A 20,135-nucleotide genomic window follows, 5' to 3' on the forward strand; every position below is an offset into this window, starting at 1 on the left:
ATCCGTACCCACTTTTTAAAAAACTTCAGCTTCCCTTTATAACTGAGAAACTTCAGCTCTATAGCTGAAGTTTCCGGGTTACTAAACAAAAACTTCAGCTCTTTATAACTAGAGTTGAAGTTTCCGGGTTACTAAACAAAAACTTCAGCTCTAGAGCTGAAGCTTTTATTTTATTTATAACTTTTAAGGAAACTTCAGCTCTAGCTGAAGTTTTTATTTTATAACTGGCAAACTTCAGCTTTAGAGCTGAAGTTTTTATTTTATAACATAGAAACTTCAGCTCTAGAGCTGAAGTTTTCCAGTTACAACACAAAAACTTCAGCTCTAGAGCTGAAGTTTTTCAGTTACAACACAAAAACTTGAAGTTTTTATTTTATAACTGGAAAACTAGAGCTGAAGTTTTTATTTTATAACTGGAAAGAGCTTGAAGTTTTTGTTTTATAACTGGAAAACTTCAGCTCTAGAGCTTAAGTTTCCAGTTATAAAATAAGAACTTCAGCTGGAAAACTGCTTAAGTTTTTATTTTATAACTGGAAAACTTAAGCTGGAAACTGCTTAAGTTTTTATTTATAACTGGAAAACTTAAGCTGGAAACTGCTTAAGTTTTTATTTTATAACTGGAAAACTTAAGCTGGAAACTGCTTAAGTTTCTATTTTATAACTTAGGAAAACTTAAGCTCTAGAGCTTAAGTTTTTATTGTATAACTAGAAAACTTAAGCTGGAAACTGCTTAAGTTTTTATTTTATAACTGGAAAACTTAAGCTGGAAAACTGCTTAAGTTTTTCGGTTACAAAGACAAAAACTTCAGCTGAAGTTTTCCAGTACAAAAGAAAAACTTCAGCCCCGTGGGCTGAAGTTATGTGAAAAAGCGGGTACACTTACAATTTTTTTTGCAAAGCAGACACAAGTTAAAATGTGGCACAAAAAACGGGTATATTATACATGCATTAATTATATATATTAATTGTTCCCAAGAAAAAGAAAAAAGAAAAAGCAGAAAGGTAGGTCGCTAGTTCAAGAGGCGGCCTACTGTTAAGAAAAGGGTTTAGGACTGCCTTTTGCTCAGTTGCTTTCAGAATTGGGGGAAGTTAGGGTTTAACCGCTAGTTAATCCTGTCGCCGGCCGCCGGTCACCGCCGATAAAGCCTCTTCGGCAGTTCAGCTCTTCCAACGGCCGAAACCCTCAAACCCGGTAACCATTCTTCTCTTCTGTTCTCGAGTTCTTCCAGGCAAAATTCAATCCCCAACAACTCAATAAGTTACAAGGTAATACTCTTTTACTTTCAACTTCTCTAGGTGTTCTGAACTTATTTTTTGCTTCTGGCATTTTTAGCTTCACCTTATTTCTGGGAACAAAAAGAATACAGAGGGAAAACTTTTTTGTATTTATAGCAACAACTATGTTTGAATACCTGCTGTTTGACAAGTTTTAAAATTGATAATTCTTCTTTGTTAGCTGCAGTTTAAACCATTTTTGGTTAAATAATGAACTGAATTTGACAATGTTGTGAGTGTTTGGACCAGTTAATTGCTGAGTTTTGTTAAAACCGTTGCTGGGAATTTGTGCCTTAAGAAAACTGAGTTCCTTTAAAGCAGATTTAGGTGAGAATTGGAACGTTGGAGTTGCTGAAATTGCTTAATAGTGTACAGCTGGTTTTAGACCGAATAGTTATTTACAAGTCAAGAAGGGGAGTCTCCAGATAACTGGTAGAGTTATCTCCATGTGATCACGAGGTCACGGGTTCGAGCCTCTTGCACAAATGCAGGGTAAGGCTGCGTACAATAGATCCTTGTGGTCCGGCCGTTCCCCAGACTTCGCGCATAGCGGGAGCTTTAGTTGGTCATTTTTAGCGGCCCTTCCCCAGGCTGCCCCTTAGTTGGTCATTTTTAGTTTATGGTATCCTATTACCTTAATCATATAACCTCAATGTATGGACTATTGGCTGGTGGCGAACTAGTTTTAACTTTCAAAACTTGAAAATCTACGTCTAGTTATTATTGTATTGAATTTAATAAATTGATGTTGTATTTTAAAAGCTAATGAAATGATTGAAAGTGATGCTTCATCGTTCAATTTTACAAAGTTTACTAACTTAATAAAGGAATATGATAACTGAAGTAAACAAACAGTTCCAAAGGTGAAGCAGTTAGCCGTTTACTTGGGCTGAAGCATTAATTTAAGGGGATTTACTCGTTAATAAGCTATATAACATTGACAAAAGCCATATTTGATTCAATTGATATACATAAACAACACTTATTGACATGTCAACAGTCAATTTTAAATGTTTCAATAGACAATTGAAAAGTAAAAAAATTTAAACATACTGCCAAATAAAAAATAAAGAGAAAAAAAATGAAAGAGAGTCTAAACGGGACAGGGCGGGGCAGCACGGAGCTTAATAGGGCGGGGCGGGGCGGGGCGGGCAAAATTTTGAAAAAAGCTAAACGAGGCGGGGCATGGTGGGTTAAAATCTTAGTGGGTCAAGACCTGCCCCGCCCTGATCCGCCTTAATTGCCATCCCTATAGATTATTTACCCTAATCCTTCTGCCAATATTATGAAGTGGTATAAGGAGTAATTGTGTATAGTTTTTCATTCACCTGCAGAGATGGTAGGGCTATCTATTGGAGAAAAAAACTTTATTAAGGGTGGTATTGCCCAGGATATGCGCAATGATGGTAGAAAGCGACTAACTTATCGACCAATTTATGTGGAAACAGGTGTTATTCCTCAGGTAGAATCCTTTTCTTTTATATCAGCTTTTCGTCGTTGAATGTTTCTTTTACAACAACTCAAGCTCAATATTGAACTTTGTTGTTCTTACAAGGCAAATGGATCTGCAAGAATCAAGTTGGGTCCAACTGATGTTATTGCCGGTGTCAAGGTATTATTACAATCCAGACATTGAAACACATGTTCTATGCTATCTTGATTTTTCCTTGATAATCATCGGATGAGTAATTTTGTCATGTAAGTTGTTTCATTTGTCCTATTAAATTCTTATTTCAGGCGGAACTTGGAAAACCAAGTCAAGCGCATCCTGACCAAGGGAAAATTTATATTCACGTCGATTGCAGTCCCACAGCAGAGCCATCGTTTGAGGTTCTGTACTTGGATTCAGTTTACTTGCAAGTACTTTTATCTTTTTCATAGTTATCGTAGAAAATTTGGTTTAAGCACCAATCTTAGTAATCAGTTTTTCCTGTGTGTTGATCCATGCAGGGCAGAGGAGGCGAGGAATTGTCTGCAGAACTCACAGCTGCACTTGAGGGGTGTCTTTTGGGTGGTAAAAGTGGAGCAGGTATTCACTTTAAAAAGGAAAGGAAAACCCGACTTTTGTATGAAAAAAAATATAATGTCAAGAGCTATTGACCAACTTTAGATGTAAAGGTTACACTTGTATGCCTCTCAACTTGATAATCTTGTGGTGTATTTCATTTCGCAGGGGCTGGAATAGATCCGTTGTCTCTCTCAATCAAAGAAGGAAAAGTATGTTGGGATCTGTATATTGATTGCCTTGTCATTAGTTCTGGCGGGAATTTGCTGGACGCACTAGGTGCTGCAATCAAGGTATACTCTACAGCATTTGTCATCATGTATTAACAAGGAAAAAGAGGATGAAAATTACTTGCTTTGACTGTTTTTAGAGATGCTGTGATACTTGAGAATGCTACATGAATGCACTACTCCCCTTATTCTGACCGGGGGCTGAGGTAGGAGCCTAGATACGGGTTCAGCCGAACCTAGTAGCCTTTGTTCAAACACAGTATTTTATTAAGAAATTGATTAAACGCGTACACGTTAAAAGTTTGAACCTAGTTATTAGCACTTGAAGTCTAAAAGCCAAAACCCATTAAGTTAAAATTTTGGCTCCGCCTCTGATTATGATTAATCAAGAAGCTTTTGCAAGGAAAGATGGGAATGTAGAAAGAAAATATATTAAATGAGACTTTTGACATTGTGAGTGAGCAGTGATGCAGTTTGGCGATGGATGCATCTGTTAATAATGTCTTATTATCTCTATGCCTGATGTTCTTCAGGCTGCACTGAGCAATACGGGTATTCCGAGAGTTCAGGTTCGTGAAGCTGCTTCATCCGATGAGCAAGCAGATGTGGATGTTAGTGATGACGAATTTCTGCAATTTGACACCAGCGGAATACCAGTCATAGTTACTTTGATAAAGGTAATTGAAGCCAGCCTTTTATTTTGAGCTTTCTCGCGCAACTGCCGCTCTACATGTGACATTGACCTTTTCCCGTCAATAATTGTAGGTTGGAAGGCACTACATTGTCGATGCAACTTCAGAGGAGGAGTCCCTAATGAACTCGGCTGTTTCTATATCTGTTAATAGACAAGGGTTAGTATGTGGGTTGACCAAACGAGGAGGCACCGGATTAGACCCTAGTGTCATACTTGACATGATATCTGTGGCAAAACATGTAAGCGAGCAGCTAGTCAACAAGCTTGATTCGGAGATAGAAGCTGCCGAAAAAGCTCATGAAGATGAACCATGACATAGCTCAAAGATTACCTAGATATAGTAGTTCAACCTCACTAATTTTTGTTGCAAAGTGCAAATAGACTTCTTGAATGCTTTGTAGAGGTGAAGCCAAACTTTGTCATATCAATTCTATAGTGGTGTTCATGTGATCATTTGTAAGAGTTAGATAGTTTGGAATTTAGTTTTGAAGCACTTTCGCTTTGATAGTCTTCTTGATCAGTGGTTGATGCTTATTTGTACTGTTTGTTTAAAGCTAATCTTGAACGACACGTGGTTCGGAACTCCATGGATAGTGGACCCACCTTCTACCCTTCTCTACTTAAATATTAAGCTTTTTCTATGGCAAGTTGCAAACACGGACGGACATTGTTACCAAAAATTAGTCGAACCGTATCGATGCAGAAAAAAACCAATATGATTGGGACGGTTTTGAAAAGTCTAATTTTAGTTATACAAAATAGAGTAACCGTAAATTGGTATAATACAAATTTTATAAAATAACCGACAGAACTGAATCATTAACACCCCTAGGCAAAGCGGACAAAAGATGAAATCAAAATAAAATCAATGAATTGCATTCTCATGTCTTGTTCCAATTCAATGTCAAAAAAGAGAGAAAAATGGAACTTAAAATCCATCATCCTACGAATTGCATTCTCAAATCTCACCAATGTAATAAAACTGGAGATCAAACACAAAAGGATCTAACAAATTGACAAACTACACCAAGTTTTAAGCCAAAATTTTGTTTCTTGCAGGTTCTCTGTGACCGAGAACTCGGAACTCACAGCATATCTGGATCCTAAAAAATCTATGGTTGCTCAAAAGCTGAAAATGCAACAAGGTTAGAGGAAGCTCAAATCATATAAGAAGATGATCTGCTGCCTAATCTACCATTAGTTAACTCTAAACTTCCAAGAAAAATGAACTAGGACAGGCCAAGTTACACCAAAAGAACAAAAATCAGATTTGCCAGAGTTGGTGGCAATTATACTTTGTCGAAATAGAGCTAAAAATCATCATGATCCTCCAAGGCACTATAAATCACCCTACAAAATGAACATATGGGGTTAGGCAGTGTCATACTAGAAGCTCTGTTGCTCGATCTCTCCAAAAATGTCGCCGGCTGCGTGTCAGATCCTCCAAAGTAGTGCATTTTTGGAGGATCCGACACTGGTGCGGCAACATTGTTGGGAAGTCCGCACAACATAGACTAGAGGTGCTTTGACAATCAAAGAGCTTTGCACACAGTACGACAACAACAACAACCCAATGTAATCCCACAAGTGGGGTCTGGGGAGGGTAGGATGTACGCAGCCTTACCCCCACCCTGGAAGAGCAGAGAGACTGTTTCCGATAGACCCTCGGCTAAAGAAGGTGAAAGAATACCTGATAGCAAGAAAGAGCTTCGCACACAGTAACTTACCAAAATAATGAAATGAGGAGCAGAAGTACGATGTTGCCGAGTTTGAAAAGCCTCTGTTTCTTTTCCCAATTAAGCATATTAAAAATCTCAGTAACATCTACAAGGTGCCGTCTTTGCATGTACCTAAAGCAAGAAGATTACACGTGACTTTTATGTAATAATCAAATGTATCTGATAAAACACAAGTTGTAACAGTTTCCAGCAAATAATATATGATCACAAGTCATAAAAAAATTAATCTAGACACGATTAACCACCTAATGGTTGGGTGCATTTACTATAGTCTTACAAATAAATACCAGTTTTTTGTTGGATTACTGTATTAATCAATACACAAGCCGGTCAACAATACCCAACAACAACAACAACAACAACCCAATGACTTCCCACAAGTAGGATCTGGGGAGGGTAGAGTTACGCAGACCTTACCACTACCCCGGAGGGTAGAGAGGCTGTTTCCGTCCTCGGCTCAAGAAGACGAAAAGAGAGAATATATAAGTACCATCAACAGAACCATAGGAATAATAGCAACATCATAAGAACCAGAAAATAGATGAAAAACAATAACAAAAACCAATGAATAAGGCCCGGTACTATGAAAACGGAAGAATAATGTGGACACGACAATAATCGCTAGCAGCCTATGACAAAACCTTATCAGACCAGTCTCCCACCTGGAACGAAGTAGAAAAATGCTCAGCTACCACCTAACCTACCACCCTAATGCTCGACGTCCACACCTTCCTATCAAGGGCCACGTTCTCGGAAATCTGAAGCCACCAGTGAACAATACCCGCAGGTCAATATTTCAATAGAAGGCCTATCCCCTAGCCAATGACGAAGCCAGAAATTCAAAATGCTAGTGGGTTATGCAAGGGTTTTCAAAGTCTATTTTTTTATCAATAACAAGTAATGTTTTATCCTATAATAGTATAAATTTTCAGCGAAGGATGTTCAGTTGACCACCCTTGGCCACACATAGCTTCGCCGCTGCCCCTAGCTGCAAATGGCAGAATGCTGCATAGATTTCCTTTGATGATTACGGACGGATGCCAAGTCGATTCTGTAGTTCAAGAACTCTAAGCAATGCTACAAACTTTTTGGTTTACTTAGTACACTGAATACTGGCAATACTTTCATCAATAGCAGGAAGTAGCATCACCTTTGCATGAGATGAACAGAATTTAACCAACCTAGCTCAAGCAGTCCATCAGCGCGAAAACTGTAAGGATCTGTTCATCTCAAAGCCACCACAGACACCATTCCCCTATAAACTTCGTCGAAGGTAACAAAAACCAATGTAAACTTAGTTTATTTCTCTACAGCCCAAGTTTTCTCAACTAAGTGCTCTCTTCTTCAGCATCATTAGTGGACACAAGGCTTGAGTAAGGAGTTAAGACCTGAATTTTAATAGTATATCAAGAGAACTTAGACTTTCGGAGTTCAAGACTCGTCCCTGCATTAGTTAAAGCTTTAATGCAGTAGATACGTTGACGAATTGAAATCTAGAACTGCAAAGATATGCTACACTTGAGCCTGCCCGAGTGCATGCTATCCTGATTTAACTTGAGATAGGACAAGGTCGATGCTTTACAACCTAGATTCGCTACTCGATGCACCTTAAGACTAAAAAACTATATCTCAAACAAGTAGACTAAAGAACCGAACAAGAAGCAGAAGAGTCCGTTGAATGCAAACTTTAATACTAGCTCCTAACAAAGCCTAAAAAATGTTTTAGTGTAAGCAAAACTAGCAAAGAAACATCTTCATCCGACCTCCATCCAAAGGAATAATAGACAAATGAAGACACACGTAAACTATCAACAATATCCGTCTCAGTTTATGTAGCGTAGTTTGACTGGTTACGGAGTTTAACAAAGAACGAAAGACTTTTGGAATTTGCAATCTTAAACGTACCGCGAGATAGCAAGCCATTGACAGTAAAATGGGAAATTTAAAGGTATAGTGTTTCCAAATAAAGAAATTTGTCATTCTTCTTAAAATGGATTAATACGGAAATAGTGCCACATAAATAAAACGGAGGGAGTAATACTGCATACAGTGACAAAGAATGTGCATAGATGGAGGAACATGACCTAATCCATCTATAATATAGTTGAAGCCTAAAAGAAAGTTTAAGATCAACATGGTAATTTGTATATAATGAACCATGCCGCCACATCATTTTTTTCTTTAACATAAATGCATGAAGAAATTTAACTTCTCTACTGCACTAAAGGAAAAGAGAACTTACAACTTGACATTGTAGTATAGATATGGAACGCATAAAAGCGACATAACCCAATGCCCTGTAATCAGGTAGAGGAAGCACAAAACTCCTTGCGTGATGAACTCAGGTAAAACAACTTTGTTTACACGAGCTGCAGTGTCGTATGGGTTGATATAGTCAAACTCTAGATCACTTAAGCAAATGAGCTGCAATGAATATCAAATTGTCAGACTTCAAGTTATAAACAGAAATACGCGTGACTTCACAGCAGTATTGGTTAAATAATAGTAACAGTCGAATAGTTTTTGGAACAAGAATGTGATTGCAGAGTATCTGAGGATTCGGAGTCCACACTGGAGTGCAAACATTGTCAAATATAGAGATGCAGATATTGTTTTGCATATTAGCCGCTACGAAAACCTTAGATACAAATATATAGCATATGCCACGAATAGCTGAAGAAGATCAGATTCCTCTACAAACCTTAGCAGCCAACTTAAGAATAACTGTAATTCCAAGACTAAGTTCTATTGTCCGTTGCAACAAAATACTCCTGAAACCTTCACACGATTGATATGAAGCAATGTCCAGACATAATATTTACTCTCGGGAACTTAAGCCTTTTAGCTAAGTCAATCAATCAAGTGATCAACTAGGCCTCAGTCGCAAACTAGTTGGGATCAACTACATGAATTCTATATATCAGTTTGCTTTATTCAGCCCCATTACATTCCAGTATTCAATAATCTCTCTTTTAAGGTAAATTGGATATTCCTTAAAACTAATTGCTCTCTAAAAAACTCACCTTTACCCCTACAAAGGACTAATAAAGTCTCTAACCAGTATAAAAATTTTCACTGCAAACACAAGACGCAATGTATGTGTGACAATAACAGCAAAGCCTTAATCCAAACTAACAAGACAATGCCTTTATCTCTTAGTTACTTATGAGAACTTCTAAATTTAAAGTAGAAAATTCAACTCCAAAACTGCTTTCTTACTCCCTCTGTTTCAATTTATGTGACATACTTTTCTTTTTAATGTGTTTAAAAGAATGCATATTTCCTAAGTCGCGCAGACTCTCCAAAATTATTGCCGCACCTATGTCGGATCATCCAAAAATACACTACCTTTGGAGGATCCAACATGCACCTAGAGGCGGAATCAGGATTTCAAGCTTATGGGTTCGGGATTTTAATCGCCTTAAGTTACTGGGTTCTAAATTAATTAGTATATATATATATATTCAATGAATTTTGTAAGAGAAATATAAAGTTTGAACCAAAGTTATTGGGTTCGGCCGAACTCAGTAGCAGCACTCTAGCTCCGCCCCTGCATGCACCCGACAACATTTCTGAAGAGTCCGAGCAACATAGCATTTTCCTATATCTAGGTAAGTAATTAGTTTCAACATTTTCATTTTTACCCTTAATAGGTATTTTTTGCATGTTATACACACCTTTAATTTAAGGCCATAAGATTCGACAGCGTTCTATCATATTCTTTACCTAAAATAAAATGGAGGGAGTAATAGTTACAATATATTAGAAAAGGAATTAAGTCAGTGTAAAGATTTTTTTACACTATCATTGACTTTTCACCTGTGATAGCAGATAAGTTACCATTTTTATGACTAGATTACCAATTAATACTTATAATAAGATTTACCAAATAAATGACTTGATTGTATAAAATATAAATATGTTTACAGCGCCCGTGCATAGAAATTAAATTCGAAAAACATATCAACAATTACAATACAAGGATGCAGCATAAAGTCAAATAAGTAAAAATATTGCTCCAAAAAGGTTAAATAATGTAAGGGTTTAAGGAAATTAACCTGAAAAATAACCATAATAAGTATAGCTATGACCATGAAGAAGAAAAGTAGCCATGTCCACACTTCTCCCATTCTCTACCTACTGGCGCACGATAAGAGTGGATTATAACTGGAGATCGTGATCGGAACGCCGTGTGCGTATTGCGCCCCCTGTTAATTCTGAAACGGAGCCGGAATCGTTCCTAGAAGATAGCTGTCAATAGTTTTATCGATCAGATAGGAGTCTCAATAATTCTTAAAGAAATTTATACCATATTAATTTATTAATTACCATATTAATTAAATTAAAAGTCAACTCTTTTAATCACATAGTTGCCTGGATTTTTAATTAGTAAATAACAGTATTTTATTATTTGCTAGGACATCTGCTACATGATTTGCTTTTTTGTAGACGTGGCAGATTTATAACAGGCCGATACACTTGAACCTTGTTCCTATATGACAGTGATCAATTCGATCAAGCATTCGTCATCTATTTTCATTGTTCAAATCTTTGACAACACGTAAAAGGTGTAATAATTTTTTTTAGGAGGGAGCGCTTTATCTCTATTAGTGACTCCATATCGGCGCGAATATGAAATAATTGGATCAATTAGGTGTACACAAAAAAAAAAGCATCATAAATTTGGCTACCACATCCATTCTCTTCCACTTCACACCTCGCGGCAACGCGCATCCTTCTTAATAAGTTAAACGTGCTTTCACATCTTTAAGATGTGCATTTGAATGTTATAAGACCAGTAAGAAGGAAAGAAGCAATCCATTTAGCAAATAATCGAAATTTAGTCACTTTTCATGTAAAAATAAATCTGAGCGAAAACACTGTTCAAAATCCGGAAAATACGCCAGTATATTATGCTGGAGTTCCAGCATAAGTACACTAGAACTCCAGCATACCGGTCCAGTATAATATACTGGAAGTTCATACACAAGTGCTTGAATCTCCAGTATATTATGCTGGAACTTTCTGTGTGTTGCAGTTCCAGCATAATATGCTGGAAGTTCATACACAGGTGCACCGAACTCCAGTATATTATGCTGGACCGGTCTCTGTTGCAGCAAAATAGTGGCTATTTTTCATTGACTTGGTAAACGCTGGCTATTTTTGAATGACCAATCGAAAACTGGCTAGACTGTGCTATTTTTACCGACTAACCTATTATGTAATTAGAGAGCATCTGATATGTTAGGAGTCATGGTTAATCTAGTGTTAATAAATTATTTGGCTGATATTCCAAGTTTTTTTAATCTTCTTTTTCTCCTTTCGTCTTCTCTCGCGGCATGAAATTGATTAAGAACGATTTGTGGAATCAAATAAATGATAAAATTTTGTGTGATTGTTTGGTTCTTTATATTAAAAAGTATTTAATATTATTCCTAATGAAGTTATTTTGATATATTTCTAAAATGAAAACTCATCGATAAGAGTTGTAGTAATATACCTGAGTTGTGGTTTATTATTAGAAGAATTTGAACGGTATTTTTTAAATACGATATTGTTAAAGTAAATTGTTAGTCGTTGATTATGTGACACCACTTAAAAAAATTCTGCGTACACCCAAATCTAATACTCATGTTACTCTAACAATAATTTTAAGGTATGACATGATCAACTATCATAATAAATGTGAATTTTGATATATTTACATTTTTTTGTGCATATGTATAGATATTCAAGTTGAAATTAAAGTGCATTGTGAATTCAGTTGAACCTGTTGAATCTGCACTATATTCGCCTCCGACTTAACTGGTTATCCAAAACACTGTATGCAACCAAGGAACTTCCAAAGCTTGCTTGTTCTAATAATTTTATTGATCACAACAAGAATTGGATTAGAATTTGCCTCCATTGAAGTAATCCCCATTGCTATTTCTGCATTTCTTGAATTATTTCCTTTACTATTATTCTTGCGAAGATAAAAGCTTCTGCTCCCCACATCTCCAATCACATCTGAATTACTCAAGCCTATTTGTAGACATAATAAAAAAATAATTATACTACTGAAAGACAAATTTTACCCATGGCAAGTGAATTTTAAAACATTATGATTAACCAATAATATGATCACACTTAATGTGCATACAATTTAGGATGTGCTTGGTACAACAAAAGTTTCATAGAAAATATTTTTTTGGAAATTATTTGACTAATAAGTGGAAAACCTTTTGTGGAAAAGTGCATATTAAAGATTAATAATTGTATCAAATAAGAGAGAGTTTGACGAAATTTTTTCTCCTAAAGATTAATAGTAATGTTAAGTGTTAGTTGAAATAAGTGATATGAGGTTAAAAGAGTTAAAGATAGTTGTAAGAAAAATGACTTTGGATTACCAAACAAGTGAAGGAAGTCATTATTCCCATTTTAAGAAAATCTTTTCCATAACTCAACACTAAAAATGATGTAAAGATGGTAGACAAAAACGGATGTAGAGTAGAGGTGTCTAGTTCATCTGAACCCATAACTTTCGACGCGGAACATAAATTTTATGTGTAAAGATTCATCAAAATTTCAACAAATGGTAGATCTGAATCATAAGTTTTATATATATCGGACTCAATACTATGAGTCTATACATGTTAAACTGATAAAATATATATCCTGAATCTACGTCTGATCACAAGAGATCTCTATAGGAATGGTAATGATAGTTGCCATTTATACATAGAAAAGAAAAAAAGTTTAAAATTTTGGTAGGACTTACTCTCAAGACTGAAGTAAGAAGAGTATAATTTGAATGATGAAGGCGCAATTTCATCAAGATGAGGATTGCGACCTTCTTCTTTATATTTGCTTAGCACAAATCTTATGGTCTCGTCCACACTGGATCCTAACTTAACCATGGTTCGAATTGGTCCAGGAGTGCCCTCAACTGTGACATTAATCACAACTTTTGCATCTTTATTGTACCCCTGCACCTAAGTTAAATTTTATGGAATTTAGAAATCACAGGGTATGTATACAAAGTCATAGAAACAACCTTTTGCAAAAATATAAGATAAGGTTGCATACTAAGATACTGTCCGACCCTTGCCCCGACCAGGGCCTAAGCTACATTCTAGTAAGGGTTGTCAAATTGACCACCCTTCGTCGGAAAATTACTGCGTATATAGGTAAAATATTAGATTTTAAATGCATACAATATATGTTGAACACCCTTTTGCCGGAGATTTTATTTACTTCTTTCAATTTTGAACACCTTTGGAAAAATTACTGGCTTCGCCACTAACCCCGCCGACCCTTACAGAATGAAAGTTTACTGCACCAAACTGTCATCAATAAAATTATACTCTTCTTACTTCCGTCTTGAGAGTAAGTTTTACCAAAGTTTTAAATTTTTTTCTTCTCTATGTATGAATAGCAACGTAACTATCATTTCCATTCCTATGTATAGAGATTTGTTGTGACAGATTTATATCATTTTCTAGTATTTGGTTAACACAAAAAAATTCCCAGTGTTATGTAAATAGCCAACAACTAAGATGGTGTTTGGCTAAGCTTATAAGCTGGTCAAACTGGCTTATAAGCATTTTTTGGTTTATCTACGCGTTTGGTAAAATTTAAAAGTGCTTATAAGTTAAGTGCTTATAAGCCAAAAATAAGCCAAAAGCCATAAGTTGGTCTCCCTCAACTTATCAAATTTCACTTATAAGCACTTTAAGTTTGACCAAAATATTTACTATTTTATCCCTAAAATACTTCTTTTTAAAAACAAAACTCTTCGTATACCGATTCTTTAGCTGCATATTATTAATTTCAGCACTTTTATCCAAACACGTAACTGCTTATTTTTTAAATCAGCTTCAGCACCTAATGCTTATCAGCTACTCTAAATCAGCTAAGCCAAACGGGCTCTAAAAAGACCCTTGCAACAACAAACTCAGTAATAGCCTGGGAGAGTAAGATGTACGCGATCTTAACCCTAACCCTGCGGAGATGAAACATTATTCAAATAATCCGGTGAAAAAAATATATATGAACAAGTTTGTGGCCGGAAAAGAACCTCCAACGACGTCGTCATATCTCGACGATCTTCTTCATTATCACCAACTCCATTAACCCTCCAAAGACAAGGCTCAGATTTACATCTTTCTATAGTTTTTCTCTTATTCCTATGCTGCTTTGATGTTCGTCGCGTGGGCAATGACGGTTTTTGTACACTGCTACTAATAGCTCTCTCGCACATTGGAATTCTTTGTCCGAGATGTCTTTCCGACATATAAACAACAGACGATATTAGAATTTAGACGTTGTGAGTTCTAAATGAGAAAGTGAATTCTGAAATATATATCTAACTTTATAAAAATTGTTTTTCATCTAATGTGATTGGATGTATGAACATATGGAAAGAGAAAGGAATGAAGGAAGTCAAAAGATTCATAGTAAAGGAAGTAATTTTGGGACTTTTAAGGTGGTTGCTTCGTGATAGAGGTAGTTGTTTGAGATGTTTAACGTGGTTGCGTGAAAAATGGTTAATGTATCAGAAATATTTTTCCTTTTTTTTTTTGTTCATTATTTTTACTGCTTGGGGAAAAAACAAGGACAAAGAAAGAGAAAACCGAGATTCATGTTACTGGACCAATGCTTGAAATGGACAAGACACGTTAAACTCGAGAAAGATGTATTAGTACAAAGCCCAACAACAACAACTATAACAATCGCAATGTAATTTTACAAGTGGGGTATGGGGAAGTTAATATGTAAGAAGTCTTACGCCTAGCTTGTGAAGGTTGAGAAGTTGTTTCTGATAGACACTAGCACTACTAGAAATTCGGCTAAAACCAACCGCGGCCAACCGACCGACTTCGGTCGGTCAAAAACCCAACCGAAAAACCGACCGAAGTAGGTCGGTTTTTCAAAATATATTTTTTTTGACGAAATCGACCAGCTTCGGTCGGTATTTTTGGACGATTTTAAGTAGTTTTCTAGCAGTGTCGACTCAGGTGAAGCATAGTTACATCATATATCCAAAAAAAATAGTGTATAAACTATGTAAATGGAACAGTAACACGAAAATAGAACCAACAAAAGCAGGATAACAAAAATATTAGCACAATGCCCATGACTATAATTTTTTCTTTTTTGCTTTATTCAGTGGATACTCAAAGAACTCAAAAGTCATTGAAACATCTAATTCATGTTCGCACCAGATTGGCCGAGTAAAAGCAAGGATAAAACTCTCCCGAGTTCTATATTATTCAGTTAGTAAGAAATATTAAATATTCAGTTACCAAATTTAATAATATAAACATCAACATTGATACATAGTACTATTAGTTTGAAAGATCAAATACAACTAAAGAAAAATTAACAAAAGCCCGTCTAGCTCAGTTGGTAGAGCGCAAGGCTCTTAACCTTGTGGTCGTGGGTTCGAGCCCCACGGTGGGCGTGCATTTTTTCGTTGCAAATGCACCTTCTCTCTTGTGAAAAGAAAAAAAATCACCTTCTCTTGAGTTTTGACTATAGCGATTAAAGATGGCCTACAATTTGATGGTCAAGCTTTCAAAATAATTAATTTGAAAAGTATTTTTGTTTAGTTAGTTAATTTAAAAAATATTTTTATTCATATTAGAACAATAATTTTTGCATGATCAAGGTTTTAACAGTGCTTTTGGACAAAAATTACTTTCTTCACTTTATGTTATTATTCAAAAGTACTTAAATATATACTAAAAGCTTTGACTTAACACCACAACTTTCTAAAATAAGTATTCCTTCCGACCTAATTTATATGATGCACTTTGACAGGGTACGAAATTTAAGAAAAAAAAAGAATTTAAAAAGGCGAAATACATAAATGCCCCCTTTAAGTTGTCCTTAACGACCAGCTGAACACCTCAACTGAGCCTATTTTCAATTAGACACTTCAAGTGGCAATTAAGTAGGTCAAGTAAATACCCGACCATGTCAGCCTCCATTGCGTGAAATCCACTCTCTAGGACGCGAGTTGCCAACCTAAAATTAGGTTTTTTCTTTTTTTGTTTTTACTAAAATAATGTGGACCCCACCTAATTTTCATACCCCCTTCTCCTCCAATTCTCTCCTCTACCATTCAACATCCTCCTCAACCCTAAATTCCTCCGTTACAACCAATTTGAAATGGGGAACATAAACTTCCAAACAAACAAAATTTTACACTATCCCTCTAAATACTAAAATGACAATGTTGTTTAACGTATAAGTATAATCAATAAACAGTAAATGATCGCCCACACTTGGTAGATGTATAATATAGGAAGGCTGCCGGAAATTTTTATCAGACACAACAACCACTTTCAAACACAACCAATCGGAAAAAATATCCATCCAATTATAAGACACAACAACCAATTTCGACGGAAAAAATGAAGGCCGCCGAAATTTTTTAACCTATCTGGTTCTTCTTACTCTCTCTCGTCAAAAGAATGGAGTTTCCTCTTCTGCTCTTCTTTATCGTCATATTCAGACACCAATGGCATGCCATTTTGCGAAAAGAATTTATTGCTCCGAAGACGGCGATTGGTGGTGATGCGGCAGAAATGGAGGAGCCGGCGGCTGCTATGTAAAATGAAAGAGGAGATGATAAAAAAGTTTCTTTAAATGTATATTTTTTGTTAATTACATGTGTCAAATTTTTATGGCAAAATTACACGTGCATTTTCTGATTGGTCCATTTGACATGTCATTGGCAAGTGCAATTCACGCATATGGTCTGCTGTACTCAGGTGTTTACTTGACCTACTTAATTGCCACTTGAAGTGTCTAATTGAAAATAGGCTCAGTTGAGGTGTTCAGTTGGTCGTTGAGGACAACTTGAAGGGGCCGTTTATGTATTTCGCCATTTAAAAATTTATGGTTTAATGTCACGACCCAAACCTATGGGCCGCAACGAGCACCCGGTACCTTACTTAATCGAGTACCAACATAACATATCTTTCTTATTGTACTTTCATTGGCAAATGGGCCAAACGGGCCGCCATGGGCTAACCGGAATAAACATAGGGGAATACTCAATATAGGACGACCCAACCTGATATAAAAACTTATACATGTGATATACGAGCCTATAAGGCCAACATGATCATTTGTAAACTCAAAGCATAGGCCGGCAAGGCCTTACAAGCATTCATAAACATGACATCTGTCTACAAGCCTCTAAGAGTACATACTTAACATAAAGGTCGGGACAGGGGCCCGCCATACCAAACAATACGCGTCTAAATCATACTGACCAAACAAGCAACCTCGGAACAAATGGAGCGCACCAACATCTTCCGCTGAGCTGATAGCCTACTTGGAGGGCTCTCGACCTGTCTATCGGGACCTGCAGGCAAGAAACGCAGCGTCCCCAGGCAAAAGGGACGTTAGTACGAATAATGTATCGAGTATGTAAGGCACATAAATAAGTACATAAAAGACATGAAAGAAATATAGAGTAAATGATTCAACCTGTAAGTCTGGATAACTCTGTAAATCATGAAATACTTATAGTGTCATGCATATGCGTATGAATGTCATGTAGTGCATAGGTACATGTGTTCATAACATCATCAAACCTCTGAGGGTATCCCATCATATCATCTCAGCCACTATGGGCAAAATCATCAACGTATGCCAGCTGATCAGGTGGTGGTGCGTATATAACGCCGTAACCTTTTCCCATATCCCATATACATATAGATATACATATATACGCGTATATAACGCCATCTGGTCATGGGTCAATGTACATGTATATATGAATGCAATGCATGAGAAGTACGTCAATAAAATCTTTCGGAATGTCGTAAGACCATTATACCTTTGATTATAGCATGAGGTAAACTTTATCAACTTACGTATTTTCTGAACTCATGAACAGATGATAGAATAATATGACACATGGAAATTCAAGAACATAGACACCTCTAATACTTCTATGAATATAGTCATTTATGGAAATTGTGCATTTGCTCATTTTGTTTGTATCGTATGGATCATGCCAAAAAGAAAGAAGGGATAGCCTTAACATACCTGAGCCGATTCTCTTGACAATCCCTTTAACACACGTCAATTGCGACAATACATAACGACGGATTGAAGTAAGGAAAAATCCGTATGATATTCTTGAGAAAGATTACACCGTACTCCTTTATAATTGTCAAATCTCACGTTCTTAAGATGAAATGAAATCTGGTTTGAAATTGATATATGTATCTCTCTTAACATGCCAAATCTCTCTTTAAATTGATATATGTTCTTAAGATGCCAATCTCACGTTCTTATCAATAAAGAGACCAAGAATAGCTTAGCTTAGCTTATCAATCCAAGAATTTTATACGTGTAACAAAGGCATCTCATGCCTTATGACTCATCATGCCTATTAGTGCCACTTTGGCTTAGATTGATGCCAAGTGGCAGCCCCAAAAAAATCATTATCCACTTAATTATAATTATTCCCACAATTAATCAATTATCCACATAATTAAGATTTTTCTCAAATTACTTAAAATACTACTCACTATCATAGTCATATGGTATCTTGTATGGCATTAGTCCATAAATACCGGGTATTATGGCCGTATTTTATCCAAATTGACAAACTTTGACGAAATTCATTTTCTTCGATTTCTTTACCCTCTCACATTCACGAATTTACTTATCACTTGTTTGAAATCGCATAATGCTTATAATCTCAAAATAATCTCATTCTCGAACTTATGTTGATTAACTTACGACGAAACTTTAACATACGAAAATGCAGAATGTAACATCTCATTTCCGAGCTTATATCAATTTACTTATGGCGTACTTCCACGTACGAAAATATGGGGTGTAACATTTAAAATATTTGTACGACTATAAATTAGCTTATTAATGATAAAATAAAGAATCAAAGTTAAATTACTTATAAATATAAGAAAAATATCATTTGTGCAAGGTAGGAACTATAAAAAGTGCTCCTAAAGTGTCATTTGAAAATAATTTAGCTTAAACTTCTTATGGTACCCTTAATAAAAAGTTTTTATAACCACAAAAATATTATGGAATGATTAAGACCATAAATTTCAAAAGCCTTATAACTACACAAATGTTATGAGGGGCTTTTGCATCTATACCCGATTTTGGGGTCACAGTTAAACTTATACCCACTTTGCAAAAAAAATTGCAAGTATACCCACTTTATGATCAACATCAGACTTATCGGGTCAGAAGTTAAAAAAAATTAGTCTGAAGTAAAACAATTACACTTCAGATGCACTTAAGAACAAATAGGTATGAAGTGCAACCAATGGTTTCATGCACTTAAGGCCAATAAGTCTGAAGTGGAAAATTGCACTTCATAAAACCATAAATTTCAAAAGCCTTATAACTACACAAATGTTATGAAGGGATTTTGCATCTATACCCGATTCTGGGGTCACAATTGAACTTATACCCACTTTGCAAAAAAAAATTGCAAGTCTACTATAACACTCCTCAAATTTATAAAAAATTTGAGACACTCTAATTATAGAACTAAATTATTATTATTATTATTATTATTTTATCTTGCCTATAGTGAAAAAAATAAAATATATATATATATATATATATATATATATATATACACACACACACACACACACAGACACACACACACACTTAAATAATTGGATATACAATTAGAAAAATATTAATAATTTTAATATTGTTAATTATTAGGAGTGGGTATCATTAATTACTAGTTAAGTCAAAATAAAACAAAATAAAAAAATAAAAAAAAAGAAAGCAAAAGAAAAAAAAAAGGCACGTGCAAGCCTCAAGCCCATAAAGGGCTCTTGGCAGGAAAAAGGCATAAGCCTTAGGAAAAAGAACAGAACTCCACGTTCTGTTTGCCAAGAAACAACAGCGGCGTTACAGCAAAATACTCACGGAAAATTCTAGGTTTCATTACAAATCACTAATTCTTGAACTCAGGTATATATAAAATTCCCTATTGTCCATTACCATACAGTAGAATTAGGTAAGAATTGAGTAGTTAATTTCCTTCTTCCTCTATATCAACAGTAAATTCGATGTTTAGGTGTGAAACTTTAAAATTGATTAAAATGCACTAGTTGTTGTAGAATCAATTGTTTGACTGGTGTCAATTGGACTTGGGCCTACGTATTGGCTCGAAAAGTTTTGAGGTGAGT

The 20,135-nt window shown here is 35.6% G+C and overlaps 3 protein-coding genes, 1 long non-coding RNA gene and 1 other non-coding gene across 6 annotated transcripts in view; 3 read left to right on the forward strand and 2 right to left on the reverse strand.

The window, feature by feature from the left end:
- Positions 1–4,813, forward strand: part of LOC109225732 — a 4,915-nt gene extending 102 nt beyond the window's left edge. Inside the window, exon 2 of the long non-coding RNA XR_002067981.1 lies at positions 4,726–4,813. This is a non-coding gene — a long non-coding RNA (uncharacterized LOC109225732). The remainder of the gene's footprint in view (positions 1–4,725) is intronic.
- On the forward strand, positions 1,052–4,722 carry LOC109225731 (exosome complex component RRP42-like). The gene is made up of 8 exons (XM_019390497.1): positions 1,052–1,266; positions 2,610–2,737; positions 2,831–2,887; positions 3,013–3,105; positions 3,226–3,304; positions 3,449–3,573; positions 4,044–4,187; positions 4,276–4,722. Exons 2-8 carry the CDS (start codon positions 2,612–2,614, stop codon positions 4,516–4,518), a joined length of 867 nt encoding a protein of 288 aa, XP_019246042.1. The 5' UTR covers positions 1,052–1,266; positions 2,610–2,611; the 3' UTR covers positions 4,519–4,722.
- LOC109225733 (protein cornichon homolog 4-like) lies at positions 5,054–10,275 on the reverse strand. The gene is made up of 4 exons (XM_019390498.1): positions 10,002–10,275; positions 8,186–8,367; positions 5,932–6,054; positions 5,054–5,554 (listed from the first exon to the last, which is right to left on the reverse strand). Exons 1-4 carry the CDS (start codon positions 10,071–10,073, stop codon positions 5,515–5,517), a joined length of 417 nt encoding a protein of 138 aa, XP_019246043.1. The 5' UTR covers positions 10,074–10,275; the 3' UTR covers positions 5,054–5,514.
- On the reverse strand, positions 11,599–14,402 carry LOC109226375 (uncharacterized protein At4g22758-like). 2 transcript variants are annotated; one of them, XM_019391154.1, is made up of 3 exons: positions 14,003–14,402; positions 12,704–12,911; positions 11,599–11,967 (listed from the first exon to the last, which is right to left on the reverse strand). In XM_019391154.1, exons 1-3 carry the CDS (start codon positions 14,216–14,218, stop codon positions 11,753–11,755), a joined length of 639 nt encoding a protein of 212 aa, XP_019246699.1. In that variant the 5' UTR covers positions 14,219–14,402; the 3' UTR covers positions 11,599–11,752. The 2 variants fall into 2 exon arrangements, with proteins under 2 accessions (XP_019246699.1, XP_019246698.1); XM_019391153.1 differs by having other exon boundaries at positions 12,704–12,917.
- On the forward strand, positions 15,316–15,388 carry TRNAK-CUU. Its single transcript has one exon. It is a non-coding gene; the product is annotated as a tRNA-Lys (tRNA).

The sequence above is a fragment of the Nicotiana attenuata genome, chromosome 5 (assembly GCF_001879085.1).
Source record: "Nicotiana attenuata strain UT chromosome 5, NIATTr2, whole genome shotgun sequence".
Taxonomy (NCBI): Eukaryota; Viridiplantae; Streptophyta; class Magnoliopsida; order Solanales; family Solanaceae; genus Nicotiana; species Nicotiana attenuata.